Here is a 22500-nt window from a genome sequence, read left to right as displayed (position 1 = left end):
TCGAGACATTTACCTTAATTCCAGATACCCGAAAGAAAAGACTTGGAAAGGAATTCTGTTTTTCCCTTCGAGAAACAAATAACCAAACTACGACGAAGAAGAACTTTATCATTCTTCATTGCCCAATCTTCTGAGCAGCATATTGTTCACATTAATTAAAAATCCCCCTGAATAACAAATGGAGAAGGGGGGGGGGCTAATTTTCCCAGTTTTAATTTGGTATTTTGATGATTCTTTTTTTTTTTTTTTGGGTTGAATGGGAAACATTCGCCAACTTGGAGAATGAGAATTCTCGTCGATAAATGTGCCTCGCTGTCGCACTTCTCAGTTCCAGAGGTCTTTTATTCCTCACACCGTCGGACTGTGGAACGGCCTCCCTACTGAGGACGTCGTACAATTGGAACCTCAAAACGATTCTCTTTGTATTTTCATGATTTGCTTATATTTTTATCTATTTGTTTATTTATTTGTTAATTTATTTTTTTTTATTACTGATCTCTTCTTTGTGTATTCCTTTGCCTTCTGTTACTTGTTTCAAATGAACACCATATTCTTTGGAAGCTTGAATTTTGAGCCAATGGCCCCTGTGGGCTTGTTCCATGTGAATGGGGTTCATCTCTTGAATAATAATAATAATAATAATAATAATAATAATAATAATAATAATAATAATAATAATAATAATATTCTTTGGAAACTTGAATTTCGAGTCAATGGCCACTGTGGGCTTGTTCCATACGAATAGGGTTCATCCCTGAATAATAATAATAATAATAATAATAATAATAATAATAATAATAATAATAATAATAATAATAATAATAATATTCTTTCGATAATAAATTCCAAATGGATAGGGTTCATCTTCTTGATGATAATAATAATAATAATAATAATAATAATAATAATAATAATAATAATAATAATAATAATAATAATAACGTTCTTTCGAGTCAATAGCCCTTGTGGGGTTGTTCCATATGAACAGGTTTAATCTTCTGAATAATAATAATAATAATAATAATAATAATAATAATAATAATAATAATAATAATAATAATAATAATAATAATAATAATAACGTTCTTTCGAGTCAACAGCCCTTGTGGGGTTGTTCCATATGAACAGGTTTAATCTTCTGAATAATAATAATAATAATAATAATAATAATAATAATAATAATAATAATAATAATAATAATAATAATAATAATAATAATAATAATGGTTATTCCTCCAAATTCTTAGTTCACGCAAAAGTATATTTATATATTTTTTTCAACTTAAATGGGAATTCAGTCCTCGAGACCTTGAGGTAGTTTTAATAAATTTCCCTTTGGGCCCATCCCGTGTGACAGGGATAGATAACCCTGGCATAAACTCAATTAAATTTCCAACAGCTCTCTCTCTCTCTCTCTCTCTCTCTCTCTCTCTCTCTCTCTCTCTCTCTCTCTCTCTCTCAGCAACATCAAGAGGTGACATGTTCTTACGGAGTGGAGGGTGTGTCAATGTATATATTTTAATTTTATTTTTTTTCTTTTCGTTTTATGGGAAGTATCGTTTGAAAGTGGTGAATATTAAGGTTTAAGGAATTGAGGTGTATAACTGTAACTAGGTGCCTTGATTGTGTGTGTGTATATATATATATATATATATATATATATATATATATATATATATATATATATATATATATATATATATATATATATATATATATATATATATATATATCTATATACAGTATATAGCTGTATTTCAGAGACACTGTCTGTCTCCCTCAACAGGCAGGTAATGACTGAAATAAGAGTTACAGAGCAGTGGTATTTATACCAGTGAAGGAATATTCCAGAGGTCAGCCGCTACGTCACTCGTGTTGACAGCTTCTCCTAAATCTTCAGATCTGATAGATAAAATCTTCCTCCAACCATCAGTTAAGAAGATTAAGGAGAAGCTGTCAACAGGAATGACGTAGAGGTTGACTTCTAGAACATTACTTCATTGGTATAAATACCACTGTTCTGTAACTCTTGTTTTAGTCGTTACCTGCCTGTTGAGGGAGACAGACAGCGTCTCCAAAATATAGCTATAACTTTCTGCCACTTTGGTGTTTTTATGGGGTTCTTTAAAAAAAAAAAATATATATATATATATATATATATATATATATATATATATATATATATATATATATATATATATATATATATATATATAGATAGCTATGTATATATGAACAAGTTACAGCCTCGAAGGAATATTGAAACACTGGAGATGCTAAGTACTTTCGTCTTATTACCAAAACATGGTCACAGCAACTCAAGATATACAGAGACAAGGGCCTATATATACGGTGGGTATAATTTTTTGTGATTTAAAATCAAACAATTATATAAAATCATATATATATAATATATATATATGTATATACATTATATTATGTATATACATATATAAATATATACAAACTATATATGCATATACATCGCGAGCATGGTGAAAGTTTTTGAAAGTTAGTTGAGGTAAAAAAAAAAATGTGAAAACAGAAATATTTCACGAAATTCACAATAAGCTCTGAAAACGCACACCAGCCCTTTTGTTCCTAACACAATAGACTTCATCAAAGAAAAAAAATATCTGAATGTCGCATTTTAACCAAAAAATTTAGTAGCATGTTTTTATATTCGTTGTTTTCACACAGGATTATTTTCAGTTTTTTGTAATGTCTTGTTTTTTTTTTTTTTTTTCGCTGGACGTTGCTAAATAATTATTGCTTCTTGTCATTTAGTTTTGAATTTCGTATTGTGGCCTGAAATATATTATTCCTTTTGATGAGGGTTTGTCATCCATTTTTTTTTCATTTCTCTCGGTGAAGAGATGACTAAATCAGAAAGTCAACGTCACGTAACATTTATATATATATATATATATATATATATATATATATATATATATATATATATATATATATATATATATATATATATATATATATATATATATATATATGGATGTATTTATATATTTATATATATATATGGATGTGTGTACATATATATATATATATATATATATATATATATATATATATGTATATATACATATATGTACGCATATTTATACATGTGTGTATAGCCTACACGAATCAATGCCTACCATTATGTGTAGCCTATGTTACCTTGCAAATGTTGGAATGAATGCGGACCTACACATCAAACTCTACATATCCTTTCCCTCTCTCTCTCTCTCTCTCTCTCTCTCTCTCTCTCTCTCTCTCTCTCTCTCTCTCTCTCTCTAATATATATATATATATATATATATATATATATATATATATATATATATATATATATATATATATACATATACATATACATATACATATACATATACACATATACACATACACGTAAAGAAAGTAAGCCATCTAAATTACGTTTACTCCAAAATTCGTTCCTCAGAAGAAACATAACTGTACTGTTTTCCAGATACTACGACCTACAGTATATCCTACCCAGAAACTGAGAAACCATAACTTTTAGTATTACAGTAACTCACAATATCTAACGTTTTAAATAGTAATACATTAAGCACACTGACACGAAGAGTTATGGACAATCATCACGCGCGTGTAAACCGGAGGAAAGGAGACGCATTTCAACTAATGAAAAGTGTTCCCCCGGTTAATCCGTTTCTGATAAAAACGACTTAATCCTTACGAAATTTGAATTGAATTTGAATATAGAATTTAAGCCAGAGGCCAAGCACTGGGACCTATGAAGTCATTCAGAGTGGAAGCGGAAAGTGACAGGAAAAGGTTTGACAGGTGTAACAGGAGGAAAACCTCAAAGCGGTTGCACTATGAATCAATTGTTAGGAGAGGATGGAAATTAAGATGGAAGAGAATATGAAAGGAGGTTCAGTAAAAGGAACGAAAGGGGTTACAGCTAGGGTCAAAGAAACTTCAGTAATGCCCACAGTGCACCGCATGAGATGCAGAGACGGCACTATCCCCCTACGGGAAATCTTTGCGAAAGGATTCATTGGCTTTTTTTATGGATGACGTCACGTGCCGCATTTCAAAAAAAAAAGCTCCGGCGCGGCGCCCCCCAGTTCAGTTCCGCGTCGCAAATAAACATTAAACGCTGGACGTTCGGTTTTTTTAATCCTAAAACATTAGTGATCGTTTGATTATCCATCGATAAAAAAAAATAATTACCATTCTGTCATTGTTCGTACAAAGAGGGACTCTTTTGGAAAATCGTGCAATCATTATTATTACTTTTATTAATATTGTTATTGTTATTATTAATATTATTATTATTATTATGGTCTGGGTTTGAGCCCGGCACCTAACAGTCAGGTATTACAGGGGGGGTCCCCCACCTTCCTCTTAACACCTCGCCCCTCTCCCCTCTCCTAAGACCTCTCCCCTACGCCTTCAATACAACCCCCCTCCCCTCCCCGCCGCCGTCCCAACTCACCTGCCCACCTTTCCACCTGCGTGAACTGGCTACAATTCCCAGGCGGCCCATCCTCCCAATAACTCTGTGTTGTCCAGTAGGGACCGCCGCTATTATATTAAGAACGGCGCCAGTTCAAGTTGATATTGATAATGGCACAGAGAGAGAGAGAGAGAGAGAGAGAGAGAGAGGAGAACCTTGACATCTGTCAATTAACATGAGTTCGTTTGATGCATTGTTTCGCTGCATTTTATAAAGGAAATGAACACCTGACACCTCTCCTATCTCCCAACCCCCTCCTCTCTCTCTCTCTCTCTCTCTCTCTCTCTCTCTCTCTCTCTCTCTCTCTCTCGGTGCCTCCCTCCCTTCGCCTGAAAACAGAATAATAGTTTAACTGTGACGTCTGTTTTCGACAAAGCAGTAGAAATAGGCTCCTGCCTTCTGCTGCCTGCTGCTTCTGCCTTCTGCTGCCTGCTGCTTCTGCCTACTGCTGCCACCTGCTGATGCCTGCTGAATCATTCTCAATTCTCTATCGCTCCGATCGATCGATCGACGATGCTCGACGTATTTATAGATAAGCCATATATAATATATATATATATATATATATATATATATATATATATATATATATATATATATATATATATATATATATATATATATATATATATATATATATATATATATATATATATCATAAGTAAAGTCTCCTTTTTTTATTTTCTCGTGAGAATCTCTTATCGTCTTCATCCATGGGACCAATGTGAAACCACTAGATTATATGTATATATATATACATACAGTATACATATATACTGTATGTATATATATACAATACATGTACATATATGTGTATATGTCTATATATATATGTGTGTATATATACATATACCATATGTATATATTTATATATATACATATGTATAATCTTGTGCTTTCACAATGGTCCTGTGGAAACTGACAGTAAAAGGTTTGAAAGGTGTAACAGGAGGAAAACCTTTGGCAGTTGCACTATGAATCAATTGTTAGGAGAGGGTGGAAAGTAAGATGGAAGAAAGAGGACATGAAAGGAGGTACAGTAAAGGGAACGAAAGGGGTTGCAGCTAGGGGCCGAAGGCACGCTGCAAAGAACCTCAAGTATTGCCTACAGTGCACCGCATGAGGTACACTGACGGTACTAACCCCCCTTCGGGAAATTGCGTCATCATGCCTCATCACGTGACAAGACTCAGCCTAAACAACAATGACATAACCTGCGCAGCCAGCAAGATCCGTCCCACCAATGACAACTCAACCAGACACATCACGGCCGGTAACGGCTCGGCCAAACGAGCTGGATCCTACCTATGAAACGATGAAGAAGGCCCCGATGATGACTTCCGCAAAACGACTCAGAGCAGACCATGAAAAGAAGAAAAAGGAAAATGCAAGGCAACATTGCCAATGTACTTCTTGTACCATTGCCCAATACTCAATCGTTTGTATACACCGCCGCTGCAATCCCGCTGCGTGCTAATAACAAATAAATTGATTTCAACATACCCACACTATCATTTATTCCCCCTCTCACCACCCATAGACACTGTGTCGCAAAAATGCCACCGGCCTTGTAGACGACACAGCCCACCCAATTTTTGTTTTTAAAGGCAAGACTCGTTGACACAACCAATAACCTATAAGCCTAGGCCTAGGCCTATGATATCTAAGCATTATAAATAACCCCCTAAAATCTATTTAATTTTATAGTATATGGCATATATGAGATAAATAATGTTCTGATTTCAATACTGAAATCGCCACTGCGCTTCTATTCCAGAGATATATGCGGAAAATATAGGCTAAGAAATGTAAACAAAAAAAAGGTGTATCTACTGCTAGCGAGACATTTAAATCACTGGCACAAGCTACATGTCACCGGCACATGCTACATGTCAATAAAAAGTTTATTAAGTTCTGATTACCTGTTACATGTTACTCCATCTTTTCTTGGGGTATTCCTGTGTATGCCTCTGCAATTATGAGCTGCATAACGTATCACTGTTGAAGATAAATAAGGAAAAAAATCGAAGAAAACACTTGACACTAACTCAAGTTTCACTGTTCCCGCGTGGCTGAGGCTGCCAAGCAACGCCACTCTCGTAATATTATATAGTAGACCTTATATTAAAATGCCTCTGCTAGTGTATATATACATATAAATATATATATCTATACATATACTGTATATATTCATAAACAAACTACCAGAGACTTGATAAATAAGGTCTCTTAAACTAGAACTTCGTAGTTCGGTGCGCCGCCACCAGGGGGGTGGCCCTCGCAGCAGCTTCAGTAACGCGGGGAACCGCGGAAATTGAATGGGTGTTTGGTGTTTTTCTTCGATTTTTCCGTTATTTTTCTTCATAGTGATACGCCAAGCAGCTTGCAATTGCAGAAATAGGCGCGGGAATACTTCAAGAGACGATGGAGTAACCTACAACAGGTAATCAGAGCATAATAGATTTTTTATTGACTCATAATTTGCGCGGCCATTGAAATGTCGGGATAGCAGTAGATCCATTGGCTTTCTCGGCTAACATGTCTCATATTTCCAGCATATTTCTGTAGCTAATTTGTGCAGCAGCGATTTTAGTTTTGAAAAATCATGGCGTCATGAATCTTATATATGCCACATGGTGTAAAATAAAATAGGCCTTCCACTATATTAGTGATGTTTAGTTGTAACAGTCCTAGGCCTATGCGTCACTAGTTGTGTCGACATGTCTCGCCCTTTAAAAACACCTGCATAAAGACACCTGTATTTGTCAGTCATTAACTAGTCTTTGCAGTAGGTAGGCCTGTAGGATGCTGTCTATCCCACCAATTCTTCAATTTTAGACGTGTTAAATCAGATGTGAATCATTTAACAAACTGCACTTTTCACATGTGGCTTCTCGACGAACCGACACGTCACACTTGGTGAGACTATTTCAGGACGACTTAAATCGAAGAAAATAGCTGCCATTATTCGATTCAAAGGAAAATAGTTTTATTTTATGTATACGTAACAAATCCTGGTTTAATTTATGCTTTCCTTAAACGATAAGTCTCATAGATTGGTAACAGCGAGAAAATGAAATTTGGTACCCTCAAACTACTCATTTGGCAAGATACTATATAGTTTAACTCTTATTCTAAGTACAAACTGACCCCGAATGTATAAAAGAAAATTCTTCTATGGTAAAGTTATCTAATCATCCTGCTAAGGTTAAAAAGAGCCTTTAATTATGGTAACAGCAAAGGTAAGAATCTTGGCTAAGGAAACGCTAGGCCTAAGCCTAATGATTCGGCCGACATTTTTTTTTTTTTTTTTGCCATTCTATCAAGAGCATTTTTATTCCAAATGAGTCAAAATTACTTTCTTATAATGGTCCTTACTTAACAAATCTCTCAAAGTATCATTCCAAAGTTTGAATGTAAAGAAATTACTTTGCTAGCCTTTTCAGTCTGTAAAAACGTTTCCCATTTAAAATGCTTAACGGCAGGTAGGCCTAGATGTCATTATGTTAATAAGTCTTTTTTTTTAAACTTAGGACTGTGATGCATGATGTAAAGCACTTCATTACACTCGCTACCAGGTACATAAATCACTACCTAAGTCTACAGAGGCAATGAAGGATTTAAACTTTAAACTCTTGACTATCTGTTACTAGAGATTAGCCTAATTCACTTCCTGTCTATTACGTCAATATACAGCTTAAATGCCAGTCGCAAAATGCAACGTTTTATGCTTTAATGAGGAAAGGGAAGCTGTATGAAGTATATACGCATTGTAATCATTGCAAAATGACGAACAGGTACCCTGAAATACAGTCAAAAACAGCCAAGAGCCAAGCCTGGTCAAACAGAGCGAAAACAGGGGGAGTCGCCAGCGTCCGGGATATATAATGGCGGACTCTGACCGGATAATGTCAGGAGCGATGCGGAGATTATATCCCCGATCGCTTTAATTATCCTCCATATTAAGGGAGACATTCATTAGCATGTTGAAGTGATTTCTCCGTTTGCGCGTGAATAAATGACGCTCCACGCGCGGCGCCCTTCTTGCCCGGAGGAGGCTCGGTACCCCTAACGGCACCCTCGCGGGGAAATCCTTGTGTCAAGCGAGAGCGAATTATATCCCTCGGCCGGCGCCGCTTTCTTTTCTTCTCTCTCTCTCTCTCTCTCTCTCTCTCTCTCTCTCTCTCTCTCTCATTTGGCGACGGTGACACATTGGCGAGGGGAGGAGGTGGCATAATAACCTTCCCTCGTTATTATTAAATCATGCGAGGGGTAGTGTTCCGTGTGTGTGTGTGTGTGTGTGTGTGTTTATATATATACATATCCCCTCTTGCCTTAGAGCCAGGACCCCCACGTGCGCTATATAGCTCTTTTTCCATGGGAAGTGAGTTAGCGAGTGAATTTGGGATAGTATATAGAGTGAATCTGGTATATTATTTAGAATAAACTTGGCATATTATTTCGAGTGAATTTGGGATATTATTTAGAGTGAATTCGGTATATTATTTAGAATGAATTTGGGATATTATTTGGTATATTATTAAGAGTGAACTTTGGATATTTTTAGAGTGAATTTGGGATATTGTTTACATTGAATTTGGGATATTATTTAGAGTAAATTTGGGATATTGTTTGCAGTGTATTTGATATAGTATTGATCGTGAATCTGAGATATATTTAGAGTGAATCTGTACATCGTTTAGAGTGAATTTGGGATATTATTTAGAGTCAATTTGGGATATTGTTCACAGTGAATTTGGGATATTGTTTACAGTGAATCTGGTATATTATTTAGAGTGAATTTGGGATATTGTTCAGAATGAATTTGGGATATTATATAAAAGGTTTACGAACAAACGACTTGTTTAGACTTTTATCTTTAATGACGTGGATTCACATACAACATTAATACGTTGTCCGAGTAAACAAACAAACGAACAGAAGTTAGGACAGACAGAGAATCAGCTTCTGGGACTCTTGCTGTTACATAATAGTCGATTGTCGGTTTAATTCCTCTTAACGTTAATAACCCATTTGATGGCCAGTATTTTTTAAAATTAAAGGTCAGTCCTTTGCACCTTTTCATTTTATATTATTTTAAATTTATCTTAAACATATATAACACTTTTAAAATTAAGAGGGAATGGTGTTTTTCAAAGGTCAGTCTTTGTACCTTCACGAATTTCCTATTTACCTAACATTAAATTTTCATTTTATATTATTTTAATTTTATCTTACGTTTAAACGATTCTTTTTAAATTAAGAAGTTTGGTGATTTTAAATTAAATTCAAAAACATTATGATCATTAAACTGAAATATCTTTGAAAACAAATTTAAATGATATTGTAAAACTCAAAGAGAGAGAGAGAGAGAGAGAGAGAGAGAGAGAGAGAGAGAGATAGAAAAATGGTCCTCCGTGCTCTCGAAACGCTTTTAAACCAATATGACTGACCGCATCATCTGAATCCATACACACGCTCCAAAAAATGCCATTTTCCTCTCTCTTTTTTTTTTAGAAAGAGAGAGAGAGAAAAAAAAGAGAGCCACTGTTGCGAAACGAAAATTAAAAGAGAGAGAGAAAGAGCAAAAAAAAAGTGGTTAAAAATGGCTGCGCCAGTCTGCTCGCTCCATCATGACTGTGGATTTTGCTTTTTTCTTTTTTTGTAGTTTTTTTGGGGGATGGACAGGTACTCCATTTTTCTCTCTCTTTCTCTTTCTCTCTCTCTCTCTCTCTCTCTCTCTCTCTCTCTCTCTCTCTCTCTCTCTGATGATGATGATGATGATGAACGTAAGGGCGAAAGGTCACTTGGCTTTACCAAGGCTTTTGTTGCATTTTATCTTTAACTAAACCGTTTCTCCCATCCCCTGTTCACCCTTCTTCTCCCCCAACTCCTTCCCCCATCCCCTCTTCCCCCTCCCCACCCCTTCCCATACCCCCTCCTCCCTTCTCCTGCCCCCTTCCCTCCCTTTCTCCTCCTCCCGTCCTTCTCCTACACATCCCCCGTCTACCTCCCCTCTTCCTCTCCCCATCCCTCACCCCCTCTCCTATCCTTACCTTCCCCCTCCCCTCCCTCTCCTCACCCCTCCCCCCCCTCCCTCACCTTCTCCCCTCCCCTCCTCCTCCCCTTTCCCACCCTCCTCCTACCTTACCCGCCCTCCTCCCCTCCCCTCCTCCTCCCCCTCCCCTTCCTTCACCCCCCCTCCCCTCCTCTCCTCTTCCTACACCTCCCTCCCCTCCTTCTCCCTCCCCCCCCTCCCTCACCCCCTCCCTCACCCCTTCTCCCACACCCCATCCCCATCCCTCACCACATCCTTCCCTCCCTCCCCTCCCATCCTCCTCCCCCTCCCCAGCCTCCTCCTACCCTGCCCCTCATCCTCACCCTCCCCTCCTTCACCCCTCCCCCTACCCTCCCATTTCCCCTCCCTTCACCCCATCCTCACCCCTTCCATCCTTCCCTTTCCCCACCCCCTCTCCTCCCCCCTCTTCCACCCCTCCCCTACCCTCCCCTCTCCCCTCTCTTTTCCCCATCCCCTCTCCCCTCCATTCTCCCCCCTCGCCTTCTCCCCCCCCCCTTCCCTCCCTCCTCCTCCCCTCCCATCCCCTTTCTCTATCGCTCCCCACTCCCTCCTCTGGTGAACAGACAGACCCAATTTCTGCCCAGAAGTTCGGAGGAAACTTTTTTTTTTTTTTTTTTTTTATTTTTTTATTTTTGTTTTTGGTCGGAGAAATAAACAAACAAATAAATAGATGTTTCTCTTTTAAGGGTGGACGGTTTTTGGGAGCACACGTCATTTGGTCGATGGCTCCCATTAATCGTTTCCTACCTGACGTTTACCGCGTAGTTTATCTTGGTCTTTTTGAATTTTATTTTGACGTCTTAATTCCTTCTTGGGAAGCAAGCTCTGTGATTAATGAATATTCTCAATCATCTTTATAATTTCACGGTAAGATATCCCTTCCACTAATTTTGTTTATAGTTACAACATCTGACCTTTTCAGGTGTCAAATTCAAATATTCTTTTTTGGGTAAATTGGCAATGTACTGTATTTTGATGACTATTACTAAAACATGCAAAATTCTGTACAACTCTTCGCATTCAGGCGTCACAACTCACATAGCAAATTAGCTTAAACAGTAAGAAAGTGCTGAATATGCAAATATTCCCCAATCTAAATGGTTACGTAATTGTTAGGTTTTAAATTTAGCGACAAATCTAGTCTCCAATAATCTTTGAGGATACCAAGAAGGTGATCTTTCAACTTATATCCAGTCAGGTAATTATCATACGAATATCCTGTTCATTCAGAGCATCAGAGGAAATCGAATCTCATTCGTCCTGAACTTTAATTTTCTCTCTCTCTCTCTCTCTCTCTCTCTCTCTCTCTCTCTCTCTCTCTCTCTCTCTCTCTCTCTCTCTCTCTCTCTCTGCACATGAAACAAACGTCTTATCGATAACTGTATCATCATTTCTTGTAACGAGACCCTACGTCTTTCTACCGTCACCTAAATTGTTATTGTTTGTGACCCCAAACTATTCATGCATCACAAACAATGTTTAAATCAACGAATCACGTACGATACAAGCACACGCGATGCACACGTCATTCATATAAATCTACGTTCATTTCTATACATCTTTACATACATACATACATAAAAGTAAAGTGAGTCCACATTTACGCTGCAATATATCGCATGAATTCGCTCGGTAAAGAGGACAAGCGCATTTCAGCTTAAATGTCAAAATGGGGCTGGCGGAATAAAACCACACACACATACACACACACACACAAACACACACACACAATCATTTACAAGAGCGTGGAGCAGCCATTCACGGGACAAAATTGTGAAATATGAACATATATCAAGCGCAGGTCTGGCACACACACACACAAAAAAAAATCTACCCCATGATGGATTTCGTTCAGAGCATCCGCTATATCATCTTGGAGGGGAGATGGTGCTGGTGGATGCTGCTGGTGTTCTGAAGCAGATGGACCACTTGATTAATGTAACGTGGTCTTCGTGGATGCTGTGATCAATGTTAATATATTCGTTAGGATGCGCGGTTGCGTTATATTGCGGCTGTTACACTGGCGGCCGTTACATCATCTTTAGTCAGACGTGTTTATGTCAAGTATCGGTTTTTGTTTTGCTTATGATTCACGTTTTGCGGCTGACAATTTCCATGTTTTATGACTGATATTTTTCTTGGTCGTTTGTATCATGCTTCTCTGACTATTATACAAAACAAAATTCTCATTTTTCTTACCATTCTTACTAACAATATCATCGTTTCCAAAGTCGTTAATTACAGATGCATCATCATTTGATAAATTCTCACTATAATAACGTCGACAAAATCACAGATTACGTAATGAATTCAAGAAAATGTTAACAAAAGAATAATATCCTTATTGATAACATTGCAGAATCAACAGCTTACCGAATTACTGAAACCTCTATGAATGCTGGTTGACGGTAATGAAAGCAAAATCGAATATTAATTAGCATGCATTTAATAATTATTCATCACAAGACCTAACATTTATAAAATGAAATAAATGAAGTAGAGAGGCAATACAATTCCCGAGTAAAAAAAAATTCCTGTCATTATGTCATGTAACAGGTTTAATTCCTAAATTCTGTAATAAGTACAGATTGCTGTACAGATGCTATCGTATCTGTTGAGAAGATAGTTAGCCCAGGCGTATGATATATATATATATATATATATATATATATATATATATATATATATATATATATATATATATATATATATATACATATACATACATACATACATACAGACATACAGTACATACATACACACACATACACACATATATATATATATATATATATATATATATATATATATATATATATATATATATATATATACACGCAACGCTAGAACAGTTATAACGTAATTCAGACAACATAACGTTTAGTTTAGTTAACCATCAACAAACGTGAAACCAGGGTGGACAAATCTGCTTGATCACTCCATAACTGGAAAGTCAATATCCATCACAGTTCAAATGCTGTCTTTGTTTGAGGGGGATATCAGGATTAAAGATATTACAGATTTGATATTACAGATTTTATTTGTTATTATTTGCGTCGTATTGGGCTGATATAGGCCGTATGTGCTTTTATGAGTTTTTAAAATCCCACTTGGAGAATGTCTGTAATGGAATTAATCCAGTTTTCAAAAAATCGACTCCATATATTATTATTAACAAATTAAAAACAAGTAAAAAATGCGTCGAAGTTTCTCAGGCGCAATCGAGTTTTATGTACAATGTATAATGATGTATGAAACTCTCAGCCGCGGCCCATGAAACTTTCAGCCACAGCCCTGTGGTGGCCAGTGTGGTTGGCACATATAGCGGTGCCAGACGCACGATCATGGCCAAGCTCTCAGCCGCGGCCCATGAAACTTTCAGCCACAGCCCGGTGGTGGCCTGTGTTTTTTTTCTTTTACAAAAAACTAAAAAACAGGCATACCACACTCATTTCAAGAATGGTAACAGGAATATAAATGCTATGTCAACCATACGTTTGTTTTTTATCAAATACTTCACGCTAACTCGTTTTAAACATATACAAAACAATACGCAGTTGTAGCCATCTCTGACTTCAGGATATCTACAACAGACCGGTAAGATAACTCCCTCAATATTATCCTTTTAACATCTGTTCAAGCGGTAGTATAATTATATCATCGTACCTATTCGAAGCATAGTCACGTTGACCTGTATATTATAACGTCATGATATCTACTATGGAACGTTGGCATGACATTTTTAATATTATCCTTTTAAAATTTATTCACCAAGCTGTTTACATCATACCTATTGGAAGCATATTCACATTAATCTGTATAATACAACCCCTTCAGAACCACTTATGACAAGAACTGAATAGTGTCCGTAAGACATTGATCATTCATGGCATGGACGGAATATAGCGTTTAGGCCAAAGACCAAGCACTGGGACCTTTGAGGTCATTCAGCGCTGGTTCAAAAGGAGAAGGTTTGAAAAAACAGGCATGCAGTTGCACCATGAAATAACTCAGAGGGTGGATAGCAAAATGGGAGAAGAATGAACAGAGGTACAGGAAAATGAATAAAGGGGTTGCTAGGGGGCCGAAGGACGCTGCAAAGAACCATTAGCAATGCCTTTGTTTTTCATCAAACCCCATATTTGATTATTCGCTAATTCTATCAGAACCGTTTTAAATATATACAAATATATATATATATATATATATATACTCGCAGTTGATCTCGCCTCTCGAGATCTACTTCTTTAAAATAAACAAGCAATTGGGCTGTAATGACTGACGAGAGGTGACAAACAAAGGAGGAAGGAACGGTAAAACGAAAACTTACCTTAAAATTAGTTTATTACAAATTAGTTAACATATTTACAGTCGAGTCAGGTTCAGTTAAATTTAAAATAAATGAACATATCATGAATGACCAAAAGCATCATAAGGATGAGCAGCTCAACAGAGACATTGAAATGACGAGTCAAAAAAAAAACATAAAACATTAGCAGCACAATAATACATTTACTAAAGGAACCTTGAACAAAATAAAACCCAGAGCAATAAATGGTCAAATCAATAAAACAGTTTAACAAATCCATACAAAAACATGAATATTAAAATTTAACATCCTCAGACGAACTCAATAGAGTCGACGAAACAGCCCCAAGCTGTTTAACAGGAACACTAGGACAACTCCGATTGAGTCGAAACGACAACCATCTCGTCCTCAAACACAGTGCTGACGTCCTCCTCCAGTACCGACGACCGCGAAGAGCCGACACGGCAACCATCTCGTCCTCCAGAACCACGTCCTCCTCCATCTACGACACCATGAGAAACCATCTCGTCCTCAAAAACTCTCCATTGTCTGCTGCCAGGATCTGACTCGCAGGTACGAATTGATCTGCTGCCCTCAACGTTCATTGCTGCTATGACTGACGAAGTCTGACGCCATTCACCAGACGACAGCTCGCCAGCAAGAAAAACACAAAAACAACAAAAGGAGGCAACAACCCACTAAGGGGACAATCGACAAACGATTGTTCCTAACACCTCCCACCTAACAGAAAAAAAAAAAAATTTACAATAAAATTTTTTTTTTTACAAACAAAATACTTCACACCCCCGCCAGCCAAAACAGAACCAATCCTGGCCTAAGGTCGCCAATGTTACGATCTCGCCTCTCGAGATCTGACAGGTTCTTTAAAATAAACAAGCAATTGGGCTGTAATGACTGACGGAGGTGACAAACAAAGGAGGGAGGAAGAACAAAAACGAAAAAGTTACCTTAAAATTAGTTTATTACAAATTAGTTATTTACATATTTACAGTCAGTCAGGTTCAGTTAAAATTTAAAATAAATGAACATATCATGAATGACCAAAAGCATCATAAGGATGAGCAGCTCAACAGAGACATTACAAATGACAGTCAAAAAAAATAAAAACATTAGCAAAATAATTACATTTACATAAAGTCAGAACCTAGAACAAAATAAAACCCAGAGCAATAAATGGTCAAATCAATAAAACAGTTTAACAAATCAAAACATACAAAAACATGAATATTAACAGGCAGCAAAGCGATAAACATCCTCAGACGAACTCAATAGAGTCGACGAAACAGCCCCAAGCTGCTTAACAGAACACTGCAGGACAACTCCGACAGAGTCGGAACGACAACCATCTCGTCCTCAAACACAGTGCTGACGTCCTCCTCCAGTACCGACGACCGCGACAGAGCCGACACGGCAACCATCTCGTCCTCAATAAACGTACTGACGTCCTCCTCCATCTACGACGACCATGACAGAGCCGACACGGCAACCATCTCGTCCTCAAAAACTCTCCATTGCTCTGCTGCCAGGATCTGACTCGCAGGTACGAATACCTGCTGCTGCTATACTCTCTGCTGCCCTCAACGTGACTCGTTGCTGCTACGAACCTGACTGACGATATCTGACGCCATTCACCAGACGACAGCTCGCCAGCAAGAAAAACACAAAAACAACAAAAAGGAGGCAACAACCCACTAAGGGGACAATCGACAAACGATTGTTCCTAACACGTATATATATATATATATATGTGTGTGTGTATATGTTTATATAAACATACATATATATATGTATACATATAACATATATATATAAATATATATATATATATATATATATATATATATATATATATATATATATATATCTAAACACACACACACACACATATATATATATATATATATATATATATATATATATATATATATATATATATATATATATATATATATATATATATATATATACTGTACATATATATATTCATCACGTCGTTTGCACTGGAGAAATAAAACTATCTGGAACCACAAAATGGATCCCAGGGGAAAACAGTTTTTTTCTCGACGGTGAAAAATAAAAAGGAGGAAAAGTTTTCCGCCTGCCTGCAGACTCTACCCCTCTCTGTCTCTCTCTCTCTCTCTCTCTCTCTCTCTCTCTCTCTCTCTCTCTCTCTCTCTCTCTCCCCGGGAGTCAAGCAAAATTTGCATGCTTTGTATACACGTCCTTGGGCGTGTTGATTAAACCTGTTGCTTGCACCGTGCATGCCAGACAGCAGCAACAAGTTTATTGCCAGCGATTCTTCTCCTCCATGGAGCCGTGTGGAGTGTACTGGGCCCCCATCAGTGTCTGGGGAAGGAAAATGAAGTCTCTCTCTCTCTCTCTTCTCTCTCTCTCTCTCTCTCTCTCTCTCTCTCTCTCTCATTCTTCTTCACTTGTTAATGCAGAGATCTTTGAGTCTCTCTCTCTCTCTCTCTCTCTCTCTCCAGTTGTTAATGCTGTGATCTTTGATTTTCTCTCTCTCTCTCTCTCTCTCTCTCTCTCTCTCTCTCTCTCTCTCTCTCTCTCTCTCTCTCCTTCAGCTACTGATGCTTTGAAATGTTTCCCACCCTCTTCATTTCTTTCGTCTCTCTCCGCCACTTACTGATGCTCTCATCTCTCTCTCTCTCTCTCTCTCTCTCTCTCTCTCTCTCTCTCTCTCTCTCTCTCTCTCTCATACATACATAAACGCCCCGCATATTTTTCTCAGAGGCGCAGATATGCCGTGTGTTCAAAACACACAACGTACCCAAAACTCTCTTATTGCTCAGTGCAGGCGCCACTGAGCATGTAAATAGGGCAAGCAAAATCTGATTTCTAAGCTCGCATGTGCTCGGAGAGAGAGAGAGAGAGAGAGAGAGAGAGAGAGAGGTGTTCTTGCTAAAGGGGAAAGCAAAGTGAACGGATGAAATTGCTAAGGGCTTCATTCTTGAATGAAGAAGAAGAAGAAGAATTTCATCGAGTCGATACACCGATGATTTTGACTAGTTCCAAGTTTGTGTTTCTGTTCTTATTTGGGTGATGTTTACGTCAGTAACGCTTCCTTCTGGTGTATGTTTTCTCTTGTAATTCAAGTATGTTACCGTTAATTTTCACCTCTATAGTTTTGTACTTTTAATCATTCATTTATATTTTTATCTATTTGTTCATTAACTCCTTTGTTTATCTTGGTTTTCTAATAACCAATCTCTTCTGTATTTCTTATTGTCTTCTGCGGTCCCTCTCAAATGAACACCATATTCTTTGCAAGCTTGAAGTTCAAGGAAATGGCCCGTATTGTGGGCTTGTACCATATGAATAGGGTTCTACTCCTGTATAATAATAATATTCTTATATTTGTTCATAAGGCTATTTATATTCCATTACCACCATACTAACGAACTTTTTTTATTTGCAATAAAGACTAGGCTTTTTTTTTATCTCTGTGGCTTTTGCTTGTTTACATATATATATATATGTTTTATATTCCGAAATATTTTACTGCAATTTCGAAATTCTAGAAATCAGAAACAAAAACATTATTCAATGCTGAGTAAATTCACAGGATAACAAAAAAAATTCGAAGAAGAAAGATACTGCTTTTTTCATAGCTGAATGAACGTATATACAGTATATATTTAGTTGTATTTTCCACGTCCATAAAAAAAAACTAATGTTTTTTGTTCCTGCAAATACTCAGGCATTTATATATTTCCCCAGAACTATAAAAGTGCGACCTGTTCAGCGAATCAGTCTCGAAGTATATTTTATTCCTCAAATCCGGTGAAGAATAAATCCCATCGTTCGTTAATTCACCGAATTAAAATTAGATTTTAATTCATTCAGTATTCAACAACAAACCTAAGCAGCGTTTGATCCTGGTATACCCCGAAGCAACTAAAAAAAAAAAAAAAAAAATTAATAATGTTGTGATTATATCTCAAACTCTTAGCGCAGAAAAAAAAAAAAAACCACCACGGGACCAAAGGCTCTGCTAATTCATAATGTATTTTTTTTTTTATTATTATTTGTTCAGAATATACAGAGCCTTCTGGAAAAAACAAATAAGTTCGGGACGCAAATGCATTCAGTGAAAAGCCTCTTACGTAAGGGCATATATCCCTTAACATATATTGCTCTGCCCAAAAAAATAGTTATATAAAATGTATGTATACAGAGAGGGGGGGCCGCTGCGAAAGGGGCGAGGGAGAAAAAAGGAGATTAACACTGCCAAAAAAGTAGTTATACAATATACTGTGTATATATATATATACATATACATATAAAGAGAGAGACAGAGAGAGAGAGATGCGTGACAGTAAAAGGAGACCACTGCTATTTCTATATGAATATGTTTACCACTCTGCCAAAAAAATATATAAAAATATATATACAGAGAGAGAGAGAGAAAGAGGCTGGATGGGGGGGGGAGGGAAAGAGAAAGAGGCTGGATGGGGGAGGAAGGAAAGGAAAAGGGAGACTATCACCATTACTATATGAATATGTCGTCCACACTGCAAAAAAATTGTTCTACAAAACTGTATATACACAGGAGAGAGGGGGGGGGGGAGAAAGTGAGAGAGATAGAGAGATACTGAAGGGGGCAGGGGAAGGAAAAATGGTCTACTACTATTCCTATATGAGTGTGTTTACCAATCTTTCAAGATATATATATATATATATATATATATATATATATATATATATATATATATATATATATATATATATATATATATATATATGTATATATATGTATATATGTATGTATATATATATACAGAGAGAGAGGGATGAGGGCAATGGAGAAAGAGAAGACTACTAATATTTTTATATGAATTCGTTTACCACTCAGCCAAAAAATGTATGTATATATATATATATATATATATATATATATATATATATATATATATATATATATATATATATATATATAGACAGATAGATAGATACACAGAAAGAGAAGAGAGAGAGAGAGAGAGAGAGGATTGAGGGCGAGGGAGAAAAAGGAGGAAGGAGAGAAAAAGGAGACTACTACTATTTCTATACGAATGTGTTTACCACTAAATGCAGAATTTACTGAGGCGGGTCTTTTAATAATAATAATAATAATAATAATAATACCTCGCTCGGCTCAGCGCTTAAAAGCAGCGAATGGCTGATAAAAGGGGGAGAAGCAGAAGAGCTGAAAAGAGGAAGGGGAAATGGCGAATAGGAAAAAAGGATATATATGTATGTATAAGAGTTTGAAACAGATGTATGCGGTGAAAGACGGAAAAAAAAGTAAAAGGTGAATGAAATGGCAAGTGGAGAACTCATATACACACACGCGCGCGCGCAGTTTATATGTATGTGTGTGTGTATTTATATATATATATATGTATGTACATATATGTATATATACATATATATATACTGTACAGTATGTATATATATATATATACATAAAAATATGTAAGTATGTAACGATAAATATCTTTTAATATGCAATATGTCACAGTCTTTTAAGAATAACTTACACCCACAGAGAACTATAACCGATAAATAAGTACTTCTCCCTAGGCCAGGATTCGATCCTTGACCATTGTTTCAGAAACAGCATAAACAGTCGACTTTGACACTCGGCTATACAGAGAGAGAGAGAGAGATAAGCTGATATCGACTCTGTTGTAAACATATTCCCGTCGTATTCGTGACTGTAGAGCGCGGATTCGATTGGAATATACACAGTCGAATATTACTTAAACAATGTTTCAAAAAACTCATGACCTCCTCGCTTTGAAAAAGTTCAAATGAATTTGACCCTGGTCTCATAATTGAGGAAGAGACGAAGGCATGTAGCCACCCACCCTCATAGGAATCGTTTAAAATCATACCTAGATGAATGCAAACCGCAGATGCTACGGAAAAATTGTCATTTATCTCTTCAGAGGTACAGAAATAGACAGAATCCCGTCTGAATCGATATAGCCCGTTCCTAACCGACGCATGCGCGGTTGCTTCTCTCCTGCTAAGCAGACTCATCCCAGAAGTATGTGTATAAATTGTGATGACAAGTAATGATTTCATTCATTTCATTCTCATAGACATAGTCTGCCTGCTTGTCTCGATGGCACGGAACACACACATATATACACTAGCGGATTCGGGGGGGGGCGGCCACCTGGGCACGTGCCCCCAACGTGAAAAATGACAAAATAATAATATTGAAGATTTAGATAATAACATGAATGAGAAATATAAAAATGGGGAGAAAAATAATAAATAAAATATAAAATATTATAGAATATATATATATATATATATATATATATATATATATATATATATATATATATATATATATATATATATATATATATATATATATATATATATAGTAAAAATTGGTGCCTCCATGAAATTTTTCTTGATCCATAGTGCACACACACACACACATATATATATATATATATATATATATATATATATATATATATATATATATATATATATATATATATATATATATATATATATATATATATATATATATATATATATATATATGCATATATGTGTGTGTGTATGTATATTTTTCTTTTATATCTTATTTTCAAGTGCACAATTAAATATAAAGCTCAACATTTTACTTCTCCCAGATTTCGATGAATATTATCAAGTAATTCTCTGAATTCTCACAAAACCAGTTGACGTAATTTTAGTTATCACTAAAATATACAATTTAGTGTAATTTAGATATTGCGTTTTCCAATCAATAATCTGTTACTCCTGATACAAGAATAACTGTATAATTAATAATCATGTACGGTCACCTCGATACAAATCGGTAACTGTCTAACCATTTACATTTATTAATTGATTTCTTAAATAAAATAAAAAGGAAGCTGTTCTTGTGAAGTCAAGCATAAGCTCGAGACAGACTCAAGTCCGAGATATGATTCAATAACAAATTCGACCGTAGATGCTTTCACTGCAATATGATTCACAGTGATTTATTTTCCTCCGTTACGAGTTAACGCAGGTGAAGCGGCTGTCCACCGGAGAGAAAGAGAGAGAGAGAGTGCGCAGTTAGATTTTCTTGCCACACCGTTCATTCAAGCAGATAGAATGAAACTGGGTATGACTTGTATGATGTATTCCTCCCCTAACACTTACTTGCTGCAGGAACATTTGGCCCGTTCCATTCGAGACCTGCTTCGTCTCTGGCGAACCCTGTTTCATTTCAGCGTTTATGGTTCAGCGGTTAGTTCCCTGTTTCTTTCTGGGTCCAGCTGAAATTTGGGCTGTTTGTTGTGGACGCTTCTTATATCACTTTTAGTTTTCTGTAAAAGGAGACTGTTGTGGCGGCTTTGTCTGTCCGTCCACACTTGTTTCTGTCCGGACACTTTTCTGTCCGCCCTCAGATCTTAAAAACTACTGAGGCTAGAGAGCTGCAATTTGGTATGTTGATCATCCACCCTCCAATTATAAACAAACCAAATTGCACCCCTCTATCCCCAGCAGTTTTTATTTTATGTAAGGTTAATTTATCCATAATCGTGCTTCTGGCAAAGATATAATACAGGC

The 22500-nt window shown here is 36.5% G+C and overlaps 1 protein-coding gene and 1 long non-coding RNA gene across 2 annotated transcripts in view; one reads left to right on the top strand and one right to left on the bottom strand.

Moving 5' to 3' along the window:
- Window positions 1–4981, bottom strand: part of LOC136827255 (ABC transporter F family member 4-like) — a 20538-nt gene extending 15557 nt beyond the window's left edge. The window contains exon 1 of the mRNA XM_067085028.1: window positions 4901–4981. Coding sequence (XP_066941129.1) covers window positions 4901–4981 — 81 coding nt within the window. The remainder of the gene's footprint in view (window positions 1–4900) is intronic.
- A 1767-nt stretch (window positions 4982–6748) lies between these two features.
- Window positions 6749–22500, top strand: part of LOC136827034 (uncharacterized) — a 132076-nt gene continuing 116324 nt past the window's right edge. The window contains exon 1 of the long non-coding RNA XR_010849782.1: window positions 6749–6947. This is a non-coding gene — a long non-coding RNA (uncharacterized lncRNA). The remainder of the gene's footprint in view (window positions 6948–22500) is intronic.

Source organism: Macrobrachium rosenbergii, chromosome 41 (assembly GCF_040412425.1).
Source record: "Macrobrachium rosenbergii isolate ZJJX-2024 chromosome 41, ASM4041242v1, whole genome shotgun sequence".
NCBI classification, from domain to species: Eukaryota; Metazoa; Arthropoda; class Malacostraca; order Decapoda; family Palaemonidae; genus Macrobrachium; species Macrobrachium rosenbergii.
This window is presented reverse-complemented; position numbering and strand designations above follow the sequence as displayed.